Below are 20,872 nucleotides of genomic sequence, written 5' to 3'. Positions count from 1 at the left end.
TGAGGTGCTCGGTGACCTCCCTGAAGTAAAGGAACAGTGAGGTGGTTTCTGAGTGAATCCACACACAACAGTGTGAAGCGGTGGGTAATTTGACTCACACCAGTTGTAGAAAGTCAGATTCAAGGAAGGCTGCCATCAAATGCTCACCCTCAAACCTGTCGCTTAAGCCGCTCTCTTTTCTAGGTGATACCCGACGCCCACAGCGTGTTCAGCAGACCGACTTGGCTGCGACTCTGGCGATCGGGCTTGGCCTGCCAATCCCAAAAACCAGTGTGGGCGGTCTGTTACTCCCGGTTGTGGAAAGAAAACCGATGAGAGAACAACTGAGATTTTTACATTTAAATGCAGTACAGCTTAGCAAACTATTAAAAGAAAATGTGCCCTCATATCAAAAAGGTGAGTCGGTTAACAGCTGCTGATTCCATCGGACGGCTGCACTGCGCCCACCCTTTCTGGGCGTCTTCTGCACTTAGTCCGCGACGACGCAGATGTGTGCCTGTTTCTTAGAACCTTGACTGTCACCATTAGCAGTGCCTGCAGAGGTGGGTATCTAAACCAGATCCTTCCATAGTTATTCATTCAACAAGTGTTGCATTTTTTCACTGAGTTCCTGTGGGGCTGGAGACCTTTAAAAGTCCTGGAGACACAGTAGTACGAGGCTTTGCCCACATGGAGTTTACCAGCCAGGGGGAGAGGGGAAGAAGTAGCGGTCATGTCAGCTGTGGTGAGGGCCTTAGGAGAGGATGAACTGGGGAGTGCAGGAGGGTTAGGGCCGTTGGGCAGGCCGGGCCTGGGAGCCCCGGGACGCGGCACCGCGGCAGATGCAGGGCCCTGTGGTGGGGACAGGACTGCACATTCAAGAGGTGAATTGCCCAACTGGGCCAGAGCGAGGCAGAGGAGGTGAGGTCACGGGTATGCCAGGGCCTCCGGGGCACCGGCGGGGCCCTCGCTCTCCGCGGGGTCGGGTGCGAGGAGCGGCAGAGATTCGCGCGGAGCCTGTCTTCGACTTGAGTTTTCAGAGGCTCTTTCAGGTGCCCGCGGGGAAGCTTCCGCCCCGGCCGGACGAGAGAGTCGGGAGGCTGCTGCTGCACATCAGTGGGGACATGAGGGCCCGGGCAGTGGCAGAGGAATCAGGGTGGAAGGTTGCCTTCTGCGTATATGTTGACAGCCCGCAAACTGCTATTGTGACAGATGTAAGGAACGACTCGTGGTTTTCAGCCGAACAGTGAAAGCACGGGGAGACCATTCTGAGGCGGGAAGACTAGGAAGAGCAGGCCCGCAGGGGGCGGGGTTCGCAGGGGGCGGGGCTGGCTCTGAGGGGACCGTGAACGAGGTGTTTCAAGGAGGAGGTAGTGAGCAGCTGTGTGAAATGTGGCTCAAGGTCAAATAAAAGGAGCAGTTGGGGACTGAGCATTCATCTGGTAAGTGAGGTTATCGGCAACTTTGTCGGGAGCAGTTCACGTGGAGTGCTGGGAGGCGAGGCTGGGGTGTGTGCAGGCAGGGAACTGGGGACGTCAGACGGGCAGCGCTGAGGGGAACGGGAAACAGACTATTGTCCTAGGTGACTGAGGGCCAGGGCAGGGTATATTGTTTTTATTTTTAAGCTGGGAGAAATTAGGGGTTGTTTATATGCTGCAGGAATGATCCAGAACAGGGGAGTGCAGCTCCCTGGGACCACATTTTTAGTTTGCTCTGACCCAGCCAGGCGCTTCGCTGGGACTTGGCTGGGAATCCTAGTCTGAGGCAGCATTTAATGCGGTGTTGGCAGGTTTTTTCTACCGGAAGGGGTGGTGTCCTACCAAGTTGGGTGAATGCTCTGAGTTGATGCTGAGATGCAAACCGACCTTGAGTTGTTTGTGGAGGAAGCACTGCCAGTGGGAGTGGCCAAGCAGAGATGTCCCAGATGGCAAGGGGACTTCGGGAGCACCAGCTCTTTGCCCATGAAGCCCCAGTGGGCAACTTTGTCAAAGGCGAGGGCCGGTCACAGTGCACATTTCAGTCCAAACCAGCGACAACTGTTACTTTATTGTTGTTCTTTTCAGAAATAACTTAATGAGCTTGGCGGCTTTTGCATTGTTGTTACCGGTAATGTGTGCCCTTTTTCTTATACTAACAGCCAATAAAAACACCAAAGGGGGTTGTTTGCTTATTTCAGGAATAGCAGTGTAGGGAGACCTGAGCACTTGGTGGGCAGCTGAGAATGAGCCTGTGAAATGAGCACGGGCCAGTTCCTGGAATGAGAAAGCATCTGTGGGGTCTTACGCACATCGGGCACCCTTTGTCAACACCATCAGTAACTGTGTTTCCTGAACAAAAACAACTGGGTATGGCTCTGGTGCTTAAATAGATTTCAAGGCCTCCCACGATGTCCAGCCCACTGTAATACAACCTGCCCATCGCTGGCTGACTGTCAGTTCCAGTGGGACAGGTTTTCCTCACCTCAGGATATGTGCATGTCCTCTCCTCTGCCGACCGGGCACACTTCCCCCTTAAATGTCACACCTTCCCTGTCCCTGACCCTCAACCACAGTCTTAAGTGAGTTCCCTCTTCATTGCCAGAAGTCTCATGATTCCCTCAACTCTCCCTCCATAGTGTAATTACACACAAGTGTGAGCATCCTTCTGGACGTCAGGCCCAGGCTGTTTACAGGCACCTGGTGCTCAGTCACTATTTGTTTGGGTGTACACACAGGAGCCCCTGTGTCTCCGTGGCCCTGGGTGGTGGGGTGCCCCCCTGTCTCTGATCCTAGGTAGTGGGGAGTGGTACGTTAGAGTACCAGCCCGGATCCAGGTCGCCTGAGTTCAGACCCAGCTCTCACGCACCAGATGAGCTGGTGTCCAGGTTGCCTCCTCTCTGGCAAGGGCATGAGAATCATCCTGTCTCAGAGGTTGGGGGGAAAGGACAAGCGTGGAGGGGCTTAGATTCATGCTAGCCACCAGCACTTGGTACCAGTCAACTGACTCCGGCACCCATGGTGGGGCCGCAGGTGTTTGGCCCCGTGCTCAAGGGTTGTGCAGCAAGGATGCTGGGCCATATGAGATGGGTGGCTCGGTCTCTGTCTCTGCTGTGATAAGGGAAGACTGGGGTGGGTTCACTCCTGGTGGGTAGGGCAATGCCTGAAAGACACAGCCTAGACTGCCTTGCCATGGCTCTGCTGGAAACCAGAAGAGCATCTTAAATCCCAGGAATCTCAGAAAGGAAATCCTGCCTTGCTTGTGAATCACAAGTGAGTCTGGTCCAGCTGCTTAAGGCAGGCAGGCCGCCACTGCCACCCAGAAGGGGGTGCTAGCTGCAGGAGGGACTGGACTTCAGGAGCTGTTCCGTCACCTGGCTTTGCGGGGGGGTAAGGCCTTCAGCTGGGTACTGCACACTGGAGATGTGGCTTACCGTGCGGCAGGAGGTGCTAGACCACCGTTGCCTTCCGAAGCAGATGAGTGAGGAAGAGCAAGTCAGAAGTGCCTGGAAGACAAGAGCGGCCAGCCTGCACTGGGGAAGTGGGTGTGTGGGCGAGGCGTCAGGACGCTGCCCACCCAGTCCTCACCATGCGTGAGCCTCGGCCAACACCTATTAATGTAATGCATTTCTGGGTTGTTTTATATCTCAGTTAAAGAAAAAAAGAGTGGAGGGGCAGGGAGGAGGTAAGGCCAGGTGCAAGGGGTAGAGAGAGAGGCAGAGCGGTGTGCAGACACTCCCATCCGTGTGTGCACGGCCGTGTGCTGAGGGCCGCGGCAGGCTGGCAGGCAGGCAGGATGTCCAAGAGCGCACAGGCACGGCCAGCTGTTACAGTTTGATCGAAGGCGTCACTGGCTGCCCTTCAAGAGGTAGTTCCTTGTTAAGTATCAGTCTTTGCCATAGGTGGTGAATGATTGAACACTTTGAAATTATTTATTTACGTTCATGTCCATGGTCTGTGTATGTAACCTTTTCCTCTTCTTCTTAGAGCCTGGATTTCAGCAGTTTAAAATGTCAGAAAAGTTGCATGGGAACTGGATCAGACTGTACTTGGAGGAAAATAACTCAGAAGTTCTTTCTAACCTGGGAATCAAGGTTCGCAGGCAGTATCTGGATGCCTTGAGGACCCTGGGGCTGTCCCTGAGCAGACAAGTAGCCCAGTATGACATCTACTCCATGGTGGTAGGGGCCATCGCGGTTTTGGAGGTATGGGTGCTCAAGGGGAGTCATGGCTTAGCTGTTAAACTGAGTTGGTAACTCAGCCACAATATTATAGGTTGAAGTGTACATAATAGCCGTGTTTCTAAAAATGGAAAAATACAAGTTTTCGTGTTAACCTTTCAAAGTGAGTCCTGATATGCAAAGTATCGTGAGGTGTCAGCGGCTCTACTCCACACTGCTGTAGGTGTCATCTTGGCAGTTCATTAGAAGTAGTATTCACTGGGTTTTCTTCTGAGTCCGTCTCTTGAGCGGCCGGCACAGGTCAGGAAGTGGGATTTTTCTTGTGGCTTCTCCAAACCCAGCAGCCATGGACACCTCCGTCTGCTGTTCCAGGTTCTCACCCTACTCCTGCTCAGTGTCCCGCAGGCGCTGAGCCACAAGGCCGAGCTGGAAGTCACTCTGTCGTCGCCTGTGTTCTCTCTGCTCTTTTATTTGGTGTCCCTGATTCTTTGGGCCCTTCATGTCACCGTATGCACCTCGGCTGAGGGCTCCTGCTACCTGTGCAGCCTCTCCTGGCCGGCAGCAGGCGCTGTGATGATGCTCATCTCCGCACTGCTGTGTGTGGTTCTGTCCGCTCTTACCAAGGCGGTGGTCAGCAGGCAGCTTCTGAGTAAGGTAAGGCAAGGACTGACTGGCCATTTTTGGTTATTTCCACCAGCCCTGCATTCATCAGGTTAAACCTGGCATGGAGAGTGGGCAGAGGCTCGTGGGAGCTTAGGAAAGGAGCCTACATTCCAGAGAGGCGGGCAAGGAAGTGCAGAGAGCAGCCTGTCTCCCAGGCCTCTGAGCATCTTGCCTTCAGATTCTCAGACCTCTGCCATCAGGCTACATGCCTCGCTTCTTAGTTGGAAAGACTAATGGGGGACTGTGCAGAGATGCTGGTCAGACAAGCAGGCAGCTGGCTGCTGCAGAAGGCTGTGAATCAGACCTTCTCCCAGGTGCTTGAGCTGCAGCCCAGGGAGGAACATTGCAGGGAGGAAAGAGTCAGCTCTTTAGACACCTTATGGGAGGGTCTTCACCCTGCCCTCCTCAGGAAACTGTTCTGCCCCATAAGGGGCAGTTTTCTTTTTAAGACTGCCTTTTTCCTTTAGAATTCTTAGAGCCTTTGGCCTCTGACACCTTCAGTCAGTGTTCGGTCATGATGGCAGGGCTGCGAGGAGGTGTGCGGCCAGTCAGCACCCGGAGCCCAAGGGCCCAGCGCGGTGACTCCATGCCCTTCTCCGGGCACCTGTGTCTGCGGAGCCCCCGTGTCGCCATTTCTGACACGTTTCTCTCCCCCATCAGAGCAGAGGTTTCCCCAGAGCCACGTGATTCCCCAGCTCCTCGTTGGGTTCACGGGATGGCTTTCTGTTGTATGCTGCACACAAACAGAAAAGATATCAAGGAACTTGTCAAATGAGAGTCATTGAGCCCTCATTCATTTCAATAAAATTGACCATTTTAGTGGAAACTTCCTGGATTTCTAGAGAACTCATAAAGAAATTAGAGGTCTGGCTTGGTGGAGTACCCATGGAGCTCTGTGGTGTCAAGTAGCAGGAACTGGCCACAGCCCCTGAAAACGCAGGCTCCGAGCGGGCCAGGGTGTGCGGAGGGCTGCGTCCAGGATCTGACGGGTGAGCGCCCTGCAGAGATGGTTGGGGCCTAAACATCTTCAGCATCTCTGTCACTCAGCTTGGGACCCGCAGCACAAGGCAGGTGAGGAGTGCCTGTGCTGTTTCTGTGACCCCCTAGCTGCACCCCAGGAGGGCAGGTCACCCCACCAAAGCCAGGGGCATGGGTGTTGGGCATGAGGAGCAGCAGGTGTCTGTCATAGTGAGTTACGTTCTGTGAGCAAGAACTTTAAGTACATGCAGCAAGATATATGTAATCAAATTTTTCGCTTACAAAATATATTTTCATTTTTACAGAATCCAGCTCATTCCAACCCACGGTGGTCGGAGTTAGATCTTCTTATCTTTGTGGGGACTGTGGGCCACGTCTTAAGTCTGGGTGCCAGCAGCTTCATCGAGGAGGAGCACCAGACCTGGTACTTCCTTGTTAACACCCTGTGTCTAGCTCTGTGTCATGAAACCTACAGAAACTGCTTTCTGGGAGATGACTGTGAGCCTCAGCATTGCTTACACGTGGGAGAAGGATTCGACGGCGCCGCCCCCACCTTGCAGGACAAGAACGCCGGCTGGGACATGCCACAGCTGGGCGGAGTGACCAAGCGCCCCTCTTCCCTTGGCACGCTCCGAGGCAGTGAGAAGTGGATGGTGTTAGCGAGCCCGTGGTTGGTACTCGCCTGCTGCCGGCTGCTGCGGTCACTGAATCAGACGGGTGTACAGTGGGCCCACCGGCCGGACCTGGGGCACTGGCTCACCAGGTGAGAGATGGGCTGCGGCCTTTGGCCAGACCTTCCATAGCTGACTGGCCACATGCAGAGCATTTTCAACGTTTAGGCCTGTTTTTCATATTCTGGACAGAAATGGTATTTGAGATCTGAAGAGATGGAAAAACCTGTGAGTCTAAAAATGTTAATTGCAGCAAAGATGTAGGTTTGTCCTTGCAGACAGGGTGGGGCCAGGTGGGACCTGGGAAGAGCCCTTCGGGGTGGTTCTGCCCCGGGTGCGCCCTCTGTTCTCCCAGGTCCTCCCTTTTAACCCCTGAAGTTCTGTGGGTGAGACTTCAACACCTCCAAAGCCTCTTCTGAGGCTGGAAAACCTAGCTAGAATGTAGCAGACAAAGGATTGCAGCAGAGAGGGAACCAGAACAGAGATCAAGATTTGGCTCTATTGTGAATTTTAATTCCGTCAGTGAAGACTTAGAAACTAAAGCAAATCAAACATGTTCCCAAGCGTGTTATAAACCGAGGTCGGGTCTCTGTGAAGAACTTCCGTAAAAACTGCTAGCAGGAAGCAGAGCTCAGGATAGCAAAAGACACATTCCTAAAGAGGAATAGCCATCAGGAGGCATGGAAAATGCCCACTCCTGCTGGTTGGGGAGCCGAGGGCTACGTGATGGTGTTGTCTCTGTACCCGGGATGCAGGAGGGGGCACCCTGCCGTGGAAGAGGCCTGGTCTGGACTGAGACACAGAGGAAGGGATTAAACCCCATGTTGGTGGGTGCCACGGGGCCCTGCCTCCACACCCCGAATACCCCTTTGGGAAGATGCCGAGGGATAACTTCAAAGACTATGAAATCGTCTATTCTCTGGCCAGTACTTCTTGTGAGAAATTTCTCCCAAGTGTTAACTGTATCAGCAAACCCTCACAGCCACAGTGACCACAGGTGGCATTTTTCAGGTGCCTGCTCTGGGCCCACTCACTTTCTCTTCTCTACGAGCTGGAAGAGGACACTGGCTGTGCTGCCTGGGGCGAGGAGGCAGAGGGAAGTGAGGCCTGAGCCCAGAGCGCATGGGAGCTGGCACCACGGCCTCGCTTCTGACTGTTCTGGAAAACGCGCACTGCAGGGAGGTTGGCTGGTTCCTGCCCCCGGATGCATGCCCCCCAGCCCTGCTCCCACCCAGGGCATAGCTGTGCCCACCTCTCGGTCCGGACCGAGCCCCTTCCACCGCAGGGTGCCCCCCTCCTGCATCTCAGGTTTTGCCTGCACTGCCCAGCTATTCCTATTGGTTTGTAAGAAAGCCGCAGCATCACCCACCCCGCCACAGCAGAGCACCCCGAGAGGCGCCCACAGTCACCTACTCTATGGCTGTCAGTTGTGATAGCTAAAAGTGCAGGAGGGTATGTACAATGTACAGAGTAATGGAATGGACACCCCCGTAACCACCTCCCAGAGCAAGGGCCACGGCAGTGCCAGGCCCCCGCATGGCCCCACTGCTACCTGCCATTCCTGGGGCCCACGTCCTGACACTGGCCGCATTTTTTCAAGTAGTTTTTGCATGTATCACGTATATACACCTTGGCAGAACAGTTACCCACTTAACAACTACTGAGTGTCTTAGCTTTGTGCGTGTAGCCTGTGGTGAATAACGCACAAAAGAGCCCCTTCCTTCCCAAAAAAGTGCCCACCGAGGTAGCAGGGCCTAGTGGGCCAGGGCCACGCAGGAAGAGGGGGCCCACTCTGCCCTGTGATGGCTGTGTGCTCACAGCTCGCGCTCTGCAGTCCCCCCACCTGGGAGTGGGACGGACATTCCGGAGTCAGCCTTGACCTGCGTGAACGAGGAGGCAGAAGGATTCCACTAGGATGAGCCTGTCTCCTTTGAGCGGAGCATATACGCTGGCAGGTTTGCCAGGACCCTCTTCACCTGGGCTTGGGAAAGGGGGTGTCCCAGAATGGGGCGCCCAGGGAGCCAATGGACAGAGTTACATAGGTCACTGCCTAGGCTAGTGCAGAGCAGCTGATGGTGGGAACCACCTGTGAATAAGAAATGAGAGTTCAAGTTAACGGTTCTTTATTCGCTACATTTTGAGAACCTTTCTTTAAATTGAAATAGCGAACAATTTTTTCTTTTTTTGCTTTTCAGAAAAACCAGCTATTTTTTGTAGTAGTGTCACCAGTTGTCCTTGTTAGAGGTTTTGGCATTTTCCGTTTCATTTCAGCTCCGATCATAAAACCGAGCTCTCTGTCCTGGCCGCCCTGTCCCTCGCCACGACCTTCGCATTGGTTCAGAGGAGGTGCTCCCTGACTTCGAAATTAGCCTTGGCACTTGGCCTGCTGGGCGTCTATTGCTACAGGGCGGCCATTGGAAATGTGCTGTTCCCATGGCAACAAGACAACAAAGACGTTTCAAAGTAAGTGTGCTGGCAGACGTGAGGATGTGTTTTTAGATCTAATATACTGTTTTCTGTGCTAAGAATGATGTGCAACTGAAGAACATTGGAGTTGGTTTTTGTGGGTTGTGATTTCGTCGGTCACTGGAACCTCAATGTGCTGATTCTGTTAGCTGCCTCTTTTTGGTAGGAGAGAGACGACTAGCTTGGGAGTAAGGTCATTGAGCTTTTAATAAGGGATTCTGTTAGAGAATCTCAAGGATTTGGTTGTACTCAGTCAAGAAGTAACTCAACATGAGCATAACAATGGGGTCATCCTAGCAGGGGGGAAGGAAGCGAGCTGAGAAACTATCCCGTAATCTACGGTGAGCCCCTGTGACGGGTGAGTCCTGGTTGATTCATGAATGGCCCTTTCTGCATGCCAGGATGGCAGCTCCTCTGTACTGGATGGTGAATGGAGGTGGTGTGAGTAGAGACCATCTGGAGAAGTTTGAAAGCGTGTGAAGGACATGGAGCACGTCCAGCGCCCTGACCCAGGCGTCCCTCCTACAGACTTTACGACAGCAGTACAGCCAGAGGCGAGGCCCGAAACTGGGATACAGGCACGCTCTCTGAAGCATTATTTGCAGTTGCACGTAGTGAAAAGCAAGCCAGCTGGCCAGCACTAGTGAAATAAGCCTTGGAGTTACACCAGAGCTCTGCCCTGGAATCCGCTGAACAGCCAAGTAAGCAGTGTGTTTCCACAGGACATAGGAAGATGTGGACCATAGGCTGCAAAACTGCCACACGAGCCCAACTTAGGAAGTGTGCACATATCTTTTCGTGTTTACACGAAACATTTAAATATAAAATTAGTCGTGATTATGTTTAGACCCAGGGATCATAAGTGGACTGTGATCTTCACTTTCACTCATTTTTGTAGTGCTTTTCTTCTAATCAGAGAATCTTCTCCCAAAAGGTCGAAGTGAAAGCTGAGGGCTCCAGCTAGGCCACCTAGTGGGTGGCCAGGGGGGTTGGGGGGCACACCTGGGGGCAGGCCTAGCAGCCAGGTGGGGGGGGTCAGGGTGAGTGACAGCAGGGAGGTCAGGTGGGGAGGGGGTGGGTAGAGACCCCTCGAAGGCCTCCCTTGACCTCTGAGACTCTGGGCAGCTGTCAAGGCTGGGTGTCACATTGGAGGGTGTTCCACACAGGGATGTTTGTTTAAATCTCAATGTGATACGTGAAGAAATTCCTCATTCCTCTCAGGCCAGTGAACCTAATATCACCATCGCCCAGTTCAGGGGGGACCTTGTACTTCATTTCCATGGATACAACAGCATGAACCTTCTATTCATAAATCAAAGTTTCATCTGTCAAGGAACCTGCACTGCTTGGTCCACATTATTCCTGTAAAGTGCTTTGGTTTCCTGCTCCCATCTGTCCTGTTTCCAGATCCATCCTGGTTCTAGACCCACCCTGGTTCCAGAGCTGTCTTAATGCTAGATCACCCTCCTGCTGCTCTTTCAGTCTGCCAGGTGCTGCTAAAATCCTCCTTTACGTTTAACTCCTGGCTTTCTTCTCCACTCGGAAGCCCAGGCTTCACCAGAGTGGAAGCCAGCTCTTGGTGGCGCTGGGTGTGTAGCACCAGCACTGACTGCTGAGGGCAGGGATGCAGACCGACTGCAGCCGGCGGTGGCGCCCCCTCCCCTTCCCCATCCAGCCTGCCCTGGTCGCTCTATGCAGTGAGCCCTTCTTTGAAACTTTGCTCGGGCCTCAGATGACTGCTCCTCCCTTAGTCCTGTGGGCCCACCACCAGCTCTCAGTCAAGCACGCGTCTTGGCCTGTGGGTCAGGGTTACACCCGACCCCGGCTCCTTGGCAAGTTCCTGGTCCTGTGGCAGACTTCGAGCCAGTCGTTGGTCTTCCCACGCTGTCAGGCACACAGGAGACATTGCTCTGACTGTTTGAGTTACACTGATTATACTACAAAGAATGAATTTTGTTAAAAGTTACAAACCTTCCTGAGAAAATCTGAGACAGGAAAATGAAGCTTTTCAAAATAGATACATTATTATGGTGATTATTTCACTTAAAACTTTATTTACTTAGCATTACTTTAAATGATCAGCTTTTCTAGAGATTTGATTTATGAAATTTATTTAAAATGTTTTCAGAATATATGTTTTCATAAATTCTTTGGTTTGTCATAAATTGCATACTTTACAGATGACAGCAAATGAAGCACTAAAATAACTCATAATAGTACTTATTTCCTGTGTGCCAAACACTTTATGTGCATTCTCTTGTTTAATTCCCAGGACAGCCTTATGAGGTGTAGGTACCATTTTTCCTCATTTTACAAATAACAAAGCTGAGCATCAGAAGTCTTAATTAACTTTCCCCAAGAACTGAGCTAGTGAGTGGCAGAGCCCAAGACTAACGTGGCCCTGCCTTTCCCCAGACCCCACAGCATGGACTGCACCATTGCATGTGTGGGAGCATGCAAGTATTTACTTAAACCTGCTTGGTTCTTAGCATGTTCACATCTGTGCACTTATGGGAGTTCCTGGCAGAGCTTGGCCGTGTCCTGCTGCGGTTGTTTCAGATTAACTGCAAAGCAGATGGACAGCTTTTCAGACGTACTACAAGTCATGGCTCTGGTCTTGCACCCAAGTGATCCTTCAGGCAAAGGAGCAAGGTTTCCTGCAGTCCAGCTGCGTCAGTGAGGTGCACACAGAGCTGCTGGGCAGGGAGCTCTCATACCTCTGCCATCACATGCGATGATGGATTTCCTCCCCGCATGTGTGTGTAACAGTAACAGCATCATACACAGCAGTGACAGCAGTGTAACTCCATTCGGGTACCCAGACCCAATTCCATTGTATGTAAGTATGTGGGAGGGAGTCTCCCCGACACATATTTACACCAAGCAATTCTTGAACACCCAGTAGGGTGTCCAAGAACTCAATTCCGATGCTATCTGCCCAGAGACGGCACCAGATTCCCAGGCTAAGGGCTCCGTCCTATAGGACTGCCCTCCACCCCCGACTCCAGTTGCCAGTCGCAAGCCCCAGGCAGTTCCCTGTGCTTCTGACCTACCGGCTACAGATTGGAGGTTCCCACGACCTCCCCCTTAGGTTCGATTAATTTGCTAGAGCCGCTCACAGAACTCAGGAAAACACGTTACGTTTACCAGTTTAATAAAGGATACGCGTTAACAGCCAGATGAAGAGAGACAGGGCAAGGTCCCAGATGAAGGAGCCTCTGTCCTTGTGGGGCTTGGGGCCTGGCTTGGTGGCATGTGGGGGCGTTCTGGTTCCCCAGCCATAGAAGCTCTCTCTGACCAAGAAGCAGGATCCAACTGAGCAGAGCAGGCAGAGCAAGAGAGTGAGCAAAAAGCTCTTTTCATGGGTTTTTGTGAGGGCATCATTGCAGAGTTATGATTGACTGAACTATCAGCCATTGTCTGGTCCAACCTCCAACAGCCCTTGGGTGGGGGTCCAAAAGTCTCACTAGTGTGACAGAATACCCATTTCACCTTTAAGACTAGTGTTTTCAGGAACTGTGATGAAGACCAGATATACCTGGGAAATATATATTTGGTCATATGAATGACCAAATAAGTATTTATTATAACCCATTATATCACAGGAGCTTTGCGGGGCTGCTGGGCAGAGGCAGACGCCCACGTCCACAGGGCTACGCGGCAGGTGCTGTGGCTTGTTTAGTCAGCTAAGCAGACACATGGTCTTCTTGGGAAAATATGTATTTGAATTTTTCTAGATGATGCTAATTAAACTTCTTTTGCTTTCCCAGGGGCGTCACTGAGGCTCGTCTCGTCCATGCTTTTGTCCTTGGCATTCTGTTCCTGGGCACCAAGGACTTGCTTAAATCCCAGGCCGTCACTGCAGGCTTCACAGCCAAGACTGTGGGTTCCTGGGAGGTACACAGTGGATTAGTGCTTCTGGCCGCTCTGCTGTTTAGGCCACATAATCTTCCGGTCTTAGTGTTTAGCCTCTTGATCCAGACCATGATGACGAAGTTCATCTGGAAGCCCCTGCGGCACGGTGCAGCTGAGGTCACTGTGATGCATTACTGGTTCGGTCAAGCATTCTTCTATTTTCAGGTAGGTTTTCATTATCATCATGTGTAGAAGACTGTATTAACTTTTTATTTGTCATTTATCGTTTAGTCTTTCTTTGAGAAAATTTGACTGTAAATTGGGAAGTTGTGTTTGCTCAGTGAAAGAGCTTGCAGTATGGCGTGGTGAATCATGCCTGAAGCTCGCAATAAAATCAAATGCAATTAGTCATTTAAGTCAGGCATCTTTGGCATGGACCCCTGAGTGCTTGAAGCTGTGCTGGATCTGCCCACCACAGGCAGCTCGGGAAGCACAGCCCGCCTCCCCATTCCACCTGGTGAGGACAAGAACCGCTGTCCATCCCCTGGCTCTTAGCACCTGGCACAGACGGCTGTCCCCACTTGGCTATTAACCCCTTGGGGCTGGGTCATTATCTTGCCTGCTTCCCAGTGCTGAAGGGACTTGCCTCCAAGCCACCGCCAGGACAGGCCTCATTGTACACCTGCATACCTGGAACAGCCCCTAGGCAGGTGGGCAGAGGGTCCGGCTCCACCCCGGTGTTGCCACTCCGGGTCAGGTAACCCTGCCCTCAACCAGGTCGCTGCCGGCTGGTACTTGCGAGGGTGGGACACAGCTTGCTGGCGTTCCCCTCTGGCCCCTGCACTCCCTGGCCAAGGAACTTTGCGCAAGCCACTGAACGCCTCGGTCGTGCTTTCCGCCCTGACAGTGAGGTATTTCCTCCAAGAGCACTGGCTCCTCCGTCTTCCTCCGTTCAGGTCCCAGCGATCTGTCTGGTTCTGTGTCCCAACGACGCAGTCTGGGGCTTCTTTCCCAGTGCCGCCTCCTCTCCTGGCTCCTGCTGTGCCCAGCCTTTCCCACAGAGCAGCCCATGGTCACAGTGCTTTTCTCCCTGTTCCCTAAAGCCCAGGAGGGGCTGGGGAGTGAAGTTCTAGAAACCTCTGAGTCATGGGGGGCCGTGGATTGGCCAGGACCAGCCCTGTGCGTGCCCCCTGACCCTCCAGCCCTCCTTTCTTCCAGCTGTCACTGTGCCCAATAGGATCCCATGTGTACACTTATGTGGCTTCCAGAGTGGCAGCCCCGGCAGAACTGCAGGGGGTTTCATCCCCAACGCTGGTGTCTGGCTTTTCCAAGCTAGGTCGTCTCTGGAAGGTCCCTGCCATGCCTCCGTTTCCTCATCTGTAAAATGGGGTCATAAACAGTTCACCTCTTCCTCAGTTGTGAGGATTAAATTGGCATGAGAAACAGGAGCTGGCCTCTTGTGTAGTAAGCACTTGGCACCTGCCAGATTCACCAGGACTCAGCAGAGAAGGCAGAGCTGGGTCCTGGAGTCTGAGCCAGACAAGGAGGCACTGCCTGTCACAGAAGGTGCTGGGTGACTGGGGGCCGCACTGAGATGGCACCCAGCCTGGGGAAGGGAGCGCCGGTCAGCTCAGCCTACACAGCTGACCTCGGAGGGCCTCGTGACGTCTCCATTCTCTGTGTGTCCTGCGGGATCGAGCGTCTGTATGCCGGAGGCCTCAGCTGTTTCGTGCCTGTCAGGAGAACCGTGAAGGCGCTGTGGAAGCGGGAAATGCAGAGCTTGCCCAGGGATTCCCGGGCGCCAGCTGGGGACGGGAAGAAAATGAGGAACCCGTGTAAACATGGCTCCTTGAGGCCCAGAGAGGCGGGAGGGATGGGCAGTCTGCAGTGTGAGATTCACCCTGGCCTCGTGTGAATCGGCGCACCTGCGGAGGCCCTTCACCGGCATGACTGAGGGACGGCCACAGGAGGACTTGAGTTCTCTAGAGCACCTCAGAAACTTCCAAACGGCCCGCGTGCGTCTGTTCCCCCTTACCTGGAAGTCGTGCACAGGCCCGTGCCTGGTGCTTGCCTCCCATGGAGGCCTAACAGTGTCACTCGGTCTCTGACGACGGTGGCTTGCTGGGGAATGGGAGCATGTCACCATGGAAAGTTGCCACATCCCTCTCCCGTCTCCAGCCTCCTTGGGCTGCACGTGAGAGGAGCACGTCTGATGAGTGGAGACACTGCTGCCCAGAGACACGTGGACAGCCACAGCTCTGCGTGGGAGCGATCCTGGCAGCACCCACCCAGTCCCCAGTCCCTGGATGTGTCCTGGTGTTTGTAGACTGACAGCATGGCAGACCCTGCCGGTGAGGTCCAGAAGGCTCCCACTGAGCTGAACAGAGAGGGCAGCTGCTGGTCAGGCCACTGGGCCCTGCACTGAGGCCTTAGTGTTAGAAAGACTGACGGAGCCAGTTATGCCCTGACACGAGGGCAGTCAGACCACCCATGTCCCCAGCCTGGTGTTCCTGCAGTGGGCACTGTTATACGCACTAGGGGACCATCACGAGCAAAGGCAGCACCTAGTGGGGGCAGAGCAGGTCCCCCTTCCCCCTACGGTGTCCCCCAACCCCCTGCATCCCCCTGCCTCCCCCTGCCCCCTGCGGCCTCCCCTCTGGTTGCCTCTCTGCTTCTCTCTTGGGCAGATTTCCTACCCCTTCTTCCCTCATCATGGCAGCTCCTTGATGGTATGAGGTCAGGAACTTGGTGCCCAGCTGGCACCAGCTGGCCCTCGTAGGTCCCTGGGTCTCTGCCTCTGTTTCCCACCTGTACACTGAGGATCACAGTGGCACCATGTCAAGACTTTGAGGATGAAATGAGCTGATGCAGATGAAGCCCCAGGGCAGGTGGCCTGTGTCTGAGCTGCTGTGACCTCCCAGGCATCAGATCAGTTTTCCATCCTGACACGCCACCCCTCACTGCAGCGCGTGTCCTTCCCACCTTGCTGCTCTCGGGGCTCTGGGTCATCCCAGTCTCCAGAGAGGGGCTTCTAAACAGGAATCTCGTAGCGGGGAGAGCCCCTGCAGCCATGGGCAGAGGGCATGAGGGCAAGTGCCCCGTGAATTGCAGTCAGGGTGGCCGTGGGAGCAGAGGAAGGACAGCAGTGCACGTGTCCCTGGGAGGTCAGAGGCTGTGATGTCACCTGTTGAGCTGCGAACGCCAAGCCAGAGCCGTGTCCGGGGCCATCAGAGAACCAGTGCTGGGCAAGGGCCTGGGCTAGGCAGCGGTGGACGTTTGTTCATGGCCCGAGTTGGGGGAAGGTCACCAGATCAATAAAGACTGAAGTGGCAAGAGGGCCTGAGTCTCAGGAGACCCTTCATGGATCTAAGGCCCCACCCCTTGTGCAGGACAAGGGACAAGCTGTGTGGCCATGAGTTACCTGCCAGGCTGGGGCGGTGACCAACGAGACCTTGGGTCTGACACCAAGCGGCAGAGTCCTCCCAGCAGCCACCCATTGACTGGGCCGTGTGGAAGACCGCCTTCGGCTTCCAGTGCATGTCCCTTGGCCACTTGGCCTCCCAGGGCTGTGTGCAGCCCTCGGACAGGGTCCCTGAGGGGGGAGGCCAGTGTCTGAAGTGCATCGATCTGGGGAGTTTGGAACCTGCCACTGTGCGTCAGCAGGTAGGGGTTTGTGTAGCTTCTCCAAGGTGAAAGATACGTCACTTGCTCCTCCCCTCTGAGGAGTGAGGCGGGCAGGGGGAGAGAGCCTGTCCAGGGTCAGCCCCAGCACCAGGAGGGGGCAGGGGGCTGGGGCTCCTGTGTGCCCGTGTCACCTTGACCATGGCCAGACGTGGTTTCTCGCAGTTGCTGGTGGCCATGCGAGACTGGCTGTGTCAGGGCTGTTTCTCCCTCTGTTCCAGGGAAACTCCAATAATATCGCCACAGTGGACATCTCAGCAGGCTTCGTGGGCCTGGACACCTACATGGAGATTCCAGCCATGTTCCTGATGGCGTTTGCTACATATACGGGGCCTGTGCTGTGGGCCAGCCACCTGGTGACGTTTCTGAGTTCAGAAACCAGCAGGTGAAGCTCCTCTGTCTTGCAGGACAAAACCTGGTGCATGTTAATGGTTTGGAAGAGCAGTACCTTGTTTCAGGGCGGGTCGTCACCGGTTTTCTTTTCCTTACGTGAGAGGGAATAGCCCGCGGCACTTGGCCAGAGGCGGGAGCAAGCGCAGGTCTGTGTGGGACCCTGCTGCTGAGGAGCCCCTCGAGCTCCGCGGGGCCGCGCCCCTCTGGCCAGCCCTGAAGGCCCCTCTCCCACCCTTCTCCCCCTCACACTCCCGTCCCCACTAGTTTTCTCAGCCTTCTCACCTCCTCACACCCCAGACTTATGTGTGTTTGTGCATTGCCCCCCTCGGAAAGGGGGCGTCATGGTCTCTGCACCGCAGCAGCTGCAGGGCCTGGGCCCAGCCTGGCAGAGTGCAGCCCGAGTGGTGTGTGGGCTGCCTGGTTCTGAACCTCCCAGATGAGTCCATCTTTCCCACCTGTCACCTGGGGCGTTGGTGAGGGGTCCCACGTGGGAGCTGCACGCAGAGAGGCCATGCGGCTTCCATCAGGGCTCCCTGCACACCGCCCCTCGGCTACGACTCACTGCTCCCAGCTGCACCTGTGACCCGTGGGCACTGCCTTCCCTCCTGACTCCGGGCTCCACCACAGCCCATCAGGGGAGCCCCAAGGGGGCGCTATTTCTGCTGAACGCCCTGCTGTGGACCCAGTCCTCCTGCAGTGTCACCAGGGGGAGGTTGAGCCTTCCTGTCCTTGTGCCCCTCTGGATGCCCAATTCTCTGCCCCCTTTAAAAATGCAGCCCTCACTGTGGCAACTGTTGGCACCATGGAGAAACGCCCAGGGCTCAGCCAGCAGCACTCCCCATTTTTTAGCTTCCTTCCCTGGTGCCACCCCAGGTCCACTCCCCTTCGGCTTCTGTCCCCAAGTTCATGTCCACAGCCCACCATTCTCACTCTGCATTTACATAAGGGGCAAAGGGGAGCCTGGTGTGAGCTTGGCGAGACTGTCAAGCCGGACCTTAGCTCAGGAAAGCCCAGTGAAGGCTCCAGCCGTCAAGAGCAGGCTTCCTGCTCTGGAGACCTGGCCCCACGTAGCACCCAACCTGCGCTCTGCTCTCTTGGTTGCCTTGGTTGCCTTGGGAATCTCCAATGTGAGAATCTCATTTCCGCAGCTGGCTGTAGACTTCCTGAGGACAAGGGTGTCCTCCACAGGTGCACGCTTTGTTGCTGGCCCTCTGCTGGACAGCAGTCAACGTCAGCATTTTAGAGTGACCCCAAGTAGTGGTGGCTGGCTGACAGAGCCCCTCATAGAGCACACGTGTGCAAGTACACCATGCATGCTCACGTACAGTCACTGCTCCACCCTGAGCCTTGCTGCCCCTACGCTAAGCTCCACACCACTCGCTGTTCACATCCAGACCCCTTCCAGCATGAGCGTGGCACCCTAAGACTTCCCTGAGCACACAAACCGCTCACCCCAGTGGGTGTGCTTGCTTCCTGCCTGGAACTCCAGTAATCCCAGGTCCACGTCCTACGTGTGGCCGTGGACATGAGTACATGCATAGTCAGTATCTTAAGATGGCTGCATGCACGGCAGAGGAGTGGGCAGCGGTGATGGGTGGTGTGGCCGGAACACAGACGCCACATTACTGGAGATCGTCAGTGTCTGAGGGGTGGCATCAGAACCCAGGAAGCTCGACCCGCAAGGGTTCTTGGGGTGAGTGAGGGGGAAAGATGCCCAGAGGGTGGAACTGGTTGTTTTGAGAAAATCACAGTATCAAGAAGTTGCCTTAAAGAATAGGTTAGATTTATGTTATGATTGGATATATGGTTTGACAACAAAGAGAGGAAATTCATGAGCTTTGAGGAGTTGTTCCTATTTCAAGAAGGCTCTTTTCTTCACTTAATTTGCTTTGCAAACACTCTTGGGCCAGTGTCTCCAGCCAAGACCCTACGAGCCAGACACTGCACAGCCCAAAGAGCCCAGAACTTGTACCTCAGCCGGTGTGATCTTACTTTCATTGTGTACATTTTATAATATGTGTGATGTTTTAGAGCAGCGGTAGATGCATATACTTTATAAATGACTACACAAAATTTGGGGGTGCATTTTTCAAAACTGTTTGCTGATGTGGTAGCACTGGAGAGACGGAGAGCGCTGGCCTGCAGCCTGTTGTCCCCTCAGGCCTGAGTGCTATCAGGAATGCAGGCCTACCCTCCAGGCTGACCAGGTCCAGATGTGGGAGGGGTGGGGAAGCATGAATAAGACAGCATAGTCGTTTTCAAAATAAAAGTGTCAATTACAGCTTGTGGCTTACATGATATGGAAGTGGTATATGCTAATACACAGTTCCCTTTTCATTAACAGCAGTTCGGCACTGAGTCGTGCTTGCTTCTGTTATGCGCTGATCTGTTCTTTTCCGGTTTCTGCATACATCCTTTTGGTGACATCCCTGCGTTACCATTTATTTATATGGAGTGTGTTTTCTCCAAAACTTCTCTATGAGGGAATGCATCTACTTGTTACAGCTGCTCTCTGTGTATTCTTCACAGCCATGGATCAAACCAACACAGACTCTTAACTAAACTATTAAGAAACTGAAAAAATAATATATTTTTAAAATATGTTATAAATGGATTCGAGTAATGAAAAAGTCTGTTTAAATGCAAGATCATTCTTTTAAAAAGATGTGAATTCTATAAGGTTAATGAATAGCTTAAGTTTCTTTATTGTACTTGAATTTAGATTAAATAGCAAGTGACTTAATAATAAAATACTCAGTTTGAGTCATATTCCCCTGTTGACAATCACCCTAGAAACTTCTGAATTTTTAATTTCCTCTGGGTAAGTAATGATATGACCCAAATACGTGTTTAACTAGAATAAAAAGATCCCAGGTCTGTCATGTGTGTGAACTTCAGAGAGCCCAGGGGCTGTGGGAGGGGGCCGTCTGCTGCCAGAGTTTACCTTGCAGAGCTCAGACCCCTTACCACTCTGGAGACCACTGAGGGTCCCAAGAAGATGTGGTTTATGTGGGTTACGTCTGTCAGCATTTATGGCATTTGAAATTAAAACCAAGACATTTCAAAAATATTAGTCATTTAGAAATAAAGATACAAGCCCATTGCATGTTACAATGTTATTAGGAAAAGCAATTGATTTCTAAAAATATTTAGCAAGAATGGAATTATTTTACATTTTTGCAAATCTCTTTAATCTTTGGTTTAATTCAAGAAGATTGGATCCTGCATTCAGTCTGTTGCTATACGTGTGTTTGGTTGAACTAGTCACACAGATACATAATTGAAAAATGGAGTATTTTAATATCCTTTTTCTGATCATTGTGGATATTCTTTTTTGATACTGTACTAAAACTAGACAATTGATAGCTTGTGAAGAGTGTGAGAAGAAAAAATAAACGCCTGAAACCCTATTCAGGTCTGCACTTGAGCTGACAGAATTCTACCGATGTTATTTGTCTGGTTTTGACAAGTACAGTTGCCGTGTGAGGTATCATTGGGGTAAGTTGGGTGAATAGTACAGGAAACACTCTCTACTATTTTTGCAACTTCTTGTGAGATTTGAACTATTTCAAAATAAAAGCTATTTTTTAAAAAAATACTGGGTGTTTTCTCCTTGAACTGACAGTCTCACTTTATTTTCAAAGAAATGCCTGCCACAGACCCAAACCTGAACAACTGGTTTGTTATTCTTTAAAGTGAAAATGGTGTTCCATGGCAGAGGGGCTTTTCCTGGAGACAACAGTAAAAAAGGAGTCAAACCAAAAAAAGTGCTGCACTGTGGCCAAGTGTTTTCCATTACAAGGAATACTAGTTCATAAAATATTCCTATAAAATTAAGAACAATATTAAAATGTTGAGGCTGGAGTATTGCTGATTTTTTTAAAACTTTACTACTTCCCATTGTAGTCTATGGACTCCTTACTCTAAAACATGACATAAAATCACACATTCTTCCTTGCCCCCCCACTCATCAAATTTTCTTCAAGAATTACCATGATTAAGTAACATTTTGTTCTGCAGTTTACACAAC

At 52.7% G+C, this 20,872-nt stretch overlaps 1 protein-coding gene across 13 annotated transcripts in view; it reads left to right on the top strand.

The window, feature by feature from the left end:
• The window catches only part of PIGG (phosphatidylinositol glycan anchor biosynthesis class G), a 36,218-nt gene extending 15,966 nt beyond the window's left edge, over positions 1-20,252 (top strand). For 3 of the 13 annotated variants that reach the window (XM_057502091.1, XM_057502092.1, XM_057502095.1), the window contains 8 exons: positions 184-396; positions 3,942-4,159; positions 4,508-4,789; positions 6,082-6,539; positions 8,719-8,910; positions 12,684-12,993; positions 16,671-16,834; positions 19,187-20,252. In XM_057502091.1, the coding sequence (XP_057358074.1) occupies positions 184-396; positions 3,942-4,159; positions 4,508-4,789; positions 6,082-6,539; positions 8,719-8,910; positions 12,684-12,993; positions 16,671-16,834; positions 19,187-19,400 (2,051 nt within the window). In that variant the 3' untranslated portion in view covers positions 19,401-20,252. Of the gene's footprint in view, positions 1-183; positions 397-1,191; positions 1,342-3,941; positions 4,160-4,507; positions 5,788-6,081; positions 6,540-8,642; positions 8,911-9,314; positions 9,615-10,134; positions 10,470-12,683; positions 12,994-13,986; positions 14,217-16,670; positions 16,835-19,186 lie in introns of those variants that run through there. The other 10 variants (XR_005031931.2, XR_008997675.1, XM_036921165.2 and 7 more) reach the window with 10 other exon arrangements.
• Positions 20,253-20,872: the final 620 nt, after the last annotated feature.

The sequence above is a fragment of the Manis pentadactyla genome, chromosome 5 (genome assembly GCF_030020395.1).
Source record: "Manis pentadactyla isolate mManPen7 chromosome 5, mManPen7.hap1, whole genome shotgun sequence".
In the NCBI taxonomy this organism is placed as follows: Eukaryota; Metazoa; Chordata; class Mammalia; order Pholidota; family Manidae; genus Manis; species Manis pentadactyla.
This window is presented reverse-complemented; position numbering and strand designations above follow the sequence as displayed.